At 39.9% G+C, this 6227-nt stretch overlaps 1 protein-coding gene across 1 annotated transcript in view; it reads left to right on the top strand.

The window, feature by feature from the left end:
* The first annotated feature begins 1118 nt into the window (after positions 1-1118).
* The window catches only part of fbxo2 (F-box protein 2), a 6741-nt gene continuing 1632 nt past the window's right edge, over positions 1119-6227 (top strand). The window contains exons 1-5 of the mRNA XM_010785264.1: positions 1119-1228; positions 3891-3959; positions 4569-4695; positions 5125-5217; positions 5721-5859. Of these exons, the coding sequence (XP_010783566.1) occupies positions 3923-3959; positions 4569-4695; positions 5125-5217; positions 5721-5859 (396 nt within the window). The 5' untranslated portion in view covers positions 1119-1228; positions 3891-3922. The remainder of the gene's footprint in view (positions 1229-3890; positions 3960-4568; positions 4696-5124; positions 5218-5720; positions 5860-6227) is intronic.

Here is a 6227-nt window from a genome sequence, read left to right as displayed (position 1 = left end):
TAAAATAAGCTTACATTACAAAAAGTACCAGTGCCTATCATGGATTGATGGATGGATGATTGGACGATTTATTAGCGTGTTTTACCAGCTATAATAAAATAGCCTGTGTCCACGCAAAGCAATAATATATAAGCTATTGTCAAAAAGTGTGGAGACTTTCACTATTTCTTTATCATTTTATTTTGAGTGAGGTTTAGAGTAAACATTGAATTGTACAGGCGCATATTCTTGAAATTCAACCTTAGATGTCCTCCGAAGTCTTTTTGTATGAATGTATTAGATAATCGGCAAGTGAAGCCTATGCGGAAGTGCCACAGCCTGCAGTTCATCGGGTGGCCTGTAGGGGGCTGGTTGCAGCAGGGAGCAATGTCCATAGACTCCCATGTTAAAATGCCCAACTTTACACCAGAAATAAACATGTTTATAGCCTGGCTCTCAAAACTAAATAATCTGTGTAGTTAGATAAGCCCCTTATGGCAACTGTGAGGATGTGCATTTGTTCATAACTCATTTTTAAGTATATATGTATATGCTGTTTGTATTATTTTGAATGACTCAATCAATAGAGGGCGCTGCTTCTTCTTCTTCTTCTTCTTTGGACATACTGTACAGGAATTTCCCACTGTGTTTCTCTGCGTCACTAACAGCACACTTGATGTGAACCTTCCTGAAAAAGTGGGACTTGTCAGAGGAGATGAAAGAAAGCAAATATATAGTTGCAGACACAAGTGCATTTGTTGAGACTTTATAATTGTTGTTGGGGGTCCCTGAGACACTTCACCCCAAATTGCTCCTGGGGGGATTGCCGACAGTATTGAGTATGCAAGTCGCTTTGGATAAAAGCGTCTAACAAGTAACATGTAATGTAATGTCTACAGAATACAACGTTAGTACAGTTAAAGGCCTGCATGTGTCCTTTAGAAAGAAGAGCACTGAGGGTTTTATGTTTGCTCTCACTGACATTTGTGCTGAGTGTGAGCATGTTTGGTCCGGCTGAGTTCTGCTGGATGGATGCTTTCCCTAACCTGCAGAGGGTTTTGTGTCTCTCCCTCCCCCTCTCTCTCACTGTGTGTGTGTGTGTATGTGTGTGCGTGTGCGTGTGCGTGTTTGTGTGTTCCCTGGCTATAAAGCCTCACTGTGACGAGGGGGCCTCTGCAAAGGAGCTCAAGTGCAAGTGAGAAAAAGAGACGAAGGACAGAGAACAGAGAAGACTGCAGTTCCTCTCGCTGTGAGTAAGCCTTTTTGTTTTCACACATAGCAGAATGGCTTTATTTGCAGTGGATCATGAGAGTATTTTTGCATGTACTGCGTATTGTAAGCCTATGATGTCAAGTCTGCAGCCAGGGAACATGACTCGGCTGTTTTTGTTTGGCTTAGTGAGTAATGTTATAATGCAAACAAGAAACTGGGAGATGTTGGATGTTACTCAGATAAATACCTCCAAGGCGTTTCCTTTAAAAATGTCCTAAACTGCTTCTTTTATATAAGCTATTGTTTGAGTTGTGACCTTATATATAAAGCCTTTGGGTGTGACTTTTTTTAAGTACACAAATAGTCTTTGCATTGACAGTAATTTGATGAGTAATCTCAGAAATGTAGGAATATTTTGAGTTTTCTGATCTGATATGTGCAGAACACTTAGTGGTTTGAAGTGGTTATACAAAATGGTAGGATCATTGCCAGAGTTGGGAGGGTAACCTTTGAAATGTATTCTGTTACAATGACTTGTAACCTGATCTGAGTATCAACATATATAAAAAATGTAACCTGATTACTTTCTTTTGGATTAGCTCAATATTAAATGCAGTGCAGATACATAGAAGGGAAAGGGAATATCAAAAAGATGATTTTTTTACTTCAGTGTATTATGTAAGAAACCAAGATATTTAGGATCAGGAATGTGTCCTCTGCTCAGAGATTTTATTGATGTATTTAACCAAAGAAAGTGAAACCCATAAAGCAGATTCAGGAAGTAGACGTATAGATTCACACTTAAAGTATTATCCTACAGAACAGCACAGTTTACAGAGAAGAGAGAACATCTGATCCTTTACAACAAACACTATCTGGCCTTTTTAGGTTTTACTAACAAGGTTCAAGATTCAACGGTTTTAGTGCCAGATAGGCTACAGTGTAGAAATGGCAATACAAATCTTCTGATCCGACCTCCTCCAAGGATGCAACATACAAAAATAAAAAATAAAAATTGTGCAAGAAGTCTAGATACGGTTCAACTAAATACGGTTTATTACGGTGATAGTACATTTTAATTGTAACATTGTAATCCTGCTAGTAATCCCCAATTTTTCGCAAAATAACAGTAATCTGATTACTCTTTGTTATGTATCTCCCAGGGAATCCTTTTGTTCCTGATTACATATTCCTGTTACTTGTTATGCATTTCTCTTGAAGCCAGTAACTGTGAGTAACACTTAGGACCTCCTCAGCCTCAAAGCAGCTCCTTAACCTCCTGCTTTCCACAGTTTCTATGGCAACACACGACCCCGGGTTGTTTTCCTGCTGACTGATGTGTGTTTGGTGACGGGTTGATCCTCTGTGATTCCTGCTATTCAGCATGTGCACCGAGAGGCTTTGGCCACTTGTTGAGCAGTGAGTCAGCAGAACAGGGTATTAGTGTTCCACTTCTGTGGAGGTGACCCGGCCTTCATGGGCTTTTACATTTAACCTTTTCAATGCTTTTCAAACACCGTGTCTGGTAAATACATGTGTGTATCAAAATGCATATTCTTTCCCACGTAAGATCTCATCGTGTCTTTTGCCTTTAGCATCAGACAACCCTTGCATGTTTTGTGTGTTTGGGACATTAATAATTGAGATTAAAGGGCTTTATTATCATATAATAATAATAATAATAATAATAATAATAATACATTCATTTTATATAGGCGCCTTTCAAGGCTCTCAAGGTCGCCGTACAAACACATAAAAAACAAGATACACAATTCATAACACCAGCATAAGAGACATAAACAAGACAATGCAGTATATAAATCAATCAAATAAATAAAAAGATGTGTGATGGATAATGATCAGGGTGGATAGGCGAGTGTGAAGAGATGTGTTTTGAGGCGTGATTTGAAAATGGGGGAGAGAGTGTTGCGGATGTCAGGTGGGAGGGAGTTCCAGAGGCGGGGTGCAGAGCGGCTGAAGGCTCTAGAGACCCTATGGTGGTTAGGCGGAAGGGGGGTGCAGTGAGGGTGAGGGGAGCAGAAGACCTGAGAGTGCGGATGGGTGTGTTGATGTGCAGGAGGTCGGAGAGGTACAGAGGAGTGGGGTTATGGATGGATAGTTACAATAGATGCACAATAGTTACAGTGAGTGTCGATGCTCCTCCGACATGCAACATACAAACACGAGGAGAGAAAAAGGACACAAAAGAACAACAAAGTATCGTAAAAGTGGAATAATAGTGCAGGTAATTTGCAGGAATAAAACTAAAAAAGTGTTAATTGACTAAAGCAATCGACTGTATGCCGTTATGGTCATACAATCTATGTGCGTTTTTGAGACATTCATATTCAAGATTCAAAAGCTTTATTGGCAAAAATGCGACATACAATATACCTAGCATACAAAAATAGTGCAATTGTCATAATGGTGCCAGTAAGTTGCAGGACTGAGACAAATATATACGTGCATAGAAAGTAGAATAAGTAATGTGAAATGAAATACTGTACAGTAGAACAAACATACTTTAATAAATAACACATGTACAGGTGAACTGTGTATTATAAACAGAGTGAAGAAGTCTAATGTATGCTGTACACGATGCAGATGCATTCGGAATAAAGCATCTGCATCCCGGGGATTGTCCGCCCATTAGAAACCGCAGTAGAGACACTTATTGATTTGATTTCCTGTTTCTTCAGCCCCGCCTCCTCCTCCTGTTCAAGCTGCAGTCATGGCCAAGAACCTGCTGAAGAACCCCAGTGGGGAAGGTGAGTGGCCATTTTCTTCTTCACAGGAGATAGATCTACAACCATGTTATACATCGGAAGTGATGAGTGTCTTCAAGAGTAAAAACTAATAATGAATACGAACTGGTTTGTTTGGAAAATGAACGTCTTATTAACCTCTCGACTTCTGTTATAGAGCTATTTCTACTGAGAGCATTTCATTGAAAAGTACAAGCATTCAAATGTATGTAGGATTGATTGATTGATTGATTGATTGATTGATTGATTGATTGATTGATTGATTGATTGATGGATTGATGGATTGATGAATCGCGTTATCTGTTTTTTGACTGATGAATTGATGCCTTGACTGATGGATGGACAGATAGGTAGGTACTTTATTGATCCCAATTTGGGAAATGTTTGCGTTGCAGCAGCATAAAAAACAAGGCAATGTATACGAGACATTAAGACACTACAAATAAACAGTCCAAAATATTTCTGAAATAGAAATAAAATAGCATTAGAAAGTTGAGTTAAAAAAATAAATGTATGTAGGATTGATTGATTGATTGACTGATTGATGGATGGATTGATTTATTTTGAGAGTGTCTGCTCTTGGAATTGAACATTTGTGCATTTCCCTCCCAGAGCTTCTGGACTTCTGGGAGCTGACGGAGAACGGCGGGAGTCAGTGGAAAGTGGAGGAGATACCGGGAGACTGCGGCTCCGACTGCGGCCTCGACGGAGTGACCAAATACTTTGCAACCTCCTTTGAGTGAGTGTGTATTACTGTGTGTGTGGTCATGTTTAAATACTGACAATTCAATACATCGCTCAACACCTGCCTGTATTGTTTTGTGTTCATTTGTTGTAACTTTGTTTTCATGTTGCCCTCTTGGCCAGGTCGTTCTTGAAAAAGAGATTTTAATTACAATGAGATTTTTATCTGGTTAAATAAAGGATATATAAAAAAAATGAAAAAACACATCTTTACTCTCTTATATTGATAGCCTTACAGTATGTGGACTTTTGTACTGTGTTTATAAGCTGCATTTTTTGCTTTAAAAGAAGGACACAAAACCACTTCGGAACTATAACCCCAAAGATTCTGATAACTCTGATATAAGTAATGTCTACAAATGTGTATGTATGTATGATAACCCAAGGTAAAATCTCCCTGTTTCTTAAAAACTGTGTTCCCTAGGCTGTGTCTGAAGAGGCAGGTGATCGACTTGTTGGCGGAGGATTACTCCAGCGAGCAGTTGGACGCTCAGCCTCCCGTCACCGTGGAAGACTGGTAAGAAAGAGTAGGGGTGATGCTCTTTAACACCTTCTGTAAGTCTGTGAGTGTTAGAACAATATCACTGGTCACCGGCTTGAGCTTCAATCTCAGGATCCATGTATCTGTGATCCTCTCCAGAATGGAAGTAGTCATCACATACAGAGCATCAACTAGTTCCTGAACAGTGTCCTTCACATGCTGATATCCAAGAGAGGGAGTTCCACAGTCACAAGATGGAGGAATAGAAAGCAGTATTCAATGTTTACTTCAGATTAGCTCCACGTCAGAAATGATCATGCTTGTCATATGTCTCTCTCCATAGAGGCTGAATCATCATGTTAATCACATAGCTATCATATGCCTCAAACAGTCCTGATGCTCTTCTAGGTAATCACACATCCTGTCATGTTCACAGCTACAGTTGATACCTTTGTTATCATGTGGACTCTGATACTGGAAGAGTACATTCAGTATTTTCAGTAAACAGTAAGTCACTGATAATCAGGGTGTTTCTGCAGGTACTGTGGGAGGTCGGACTGCGGCTGCACGTACCAGATGACCGTGACTCTGCTGGATGAGAACCAGGAGGTCATCGAGGAGTTCAAACCTGATCCGGTGACCCATGACCCCGACAGTGACGAATGCTCCTGGAAGCAGGTACACAGGGAGGAGGAGGATCTGTAGTGATCAGCAGATGTGGGAAGTAGTGGAGTACAAATACTTTGTTACTGTACTTAAGTACATTTTTCTGGTATCAGTACTTTACTCCACTACTTATTTTTCTGACGACTTTTTACTTTGACTTTTCACATTTTGAACACAAATACCTGTACTTTCTACTTCTTACATGTTGAACACAAATACCTGTACTTTCTACTTCTCTCATTTCCCAAACAGGCTGGTTCCTTTAGTCTGAATGTGTGTTTGGTGGCGTGATCATTATTATTTAGAGTCATTGCGTGCCTATTGATTTGAACACGATCCGTGTATCCATCATTTCCTGGTCTTCTCTAAAGAAGAGGGAC

The sequence above is a fragment of the Notothenia coriiceps genome, unplaced genomic scaffold (assembly GCF_000735185.1).
Source record: "Notothenia coriiceps isolate Sejong01 unplaced genomic scaffold, NC01 NC01_scaffold00027474, whole genome shotgun sequence".
Taxonomy (NCBI): Eukaryota; Metazoa; Chordata; class Actinopteri; order Perciformes; family Nototheniidae; genus Notothenia; species Notothenia coriiceps.
Note: the sequence above shows the minus strand (reverse complement) of the source record. Positions and strands in the feature narration are given on the sequence as shown.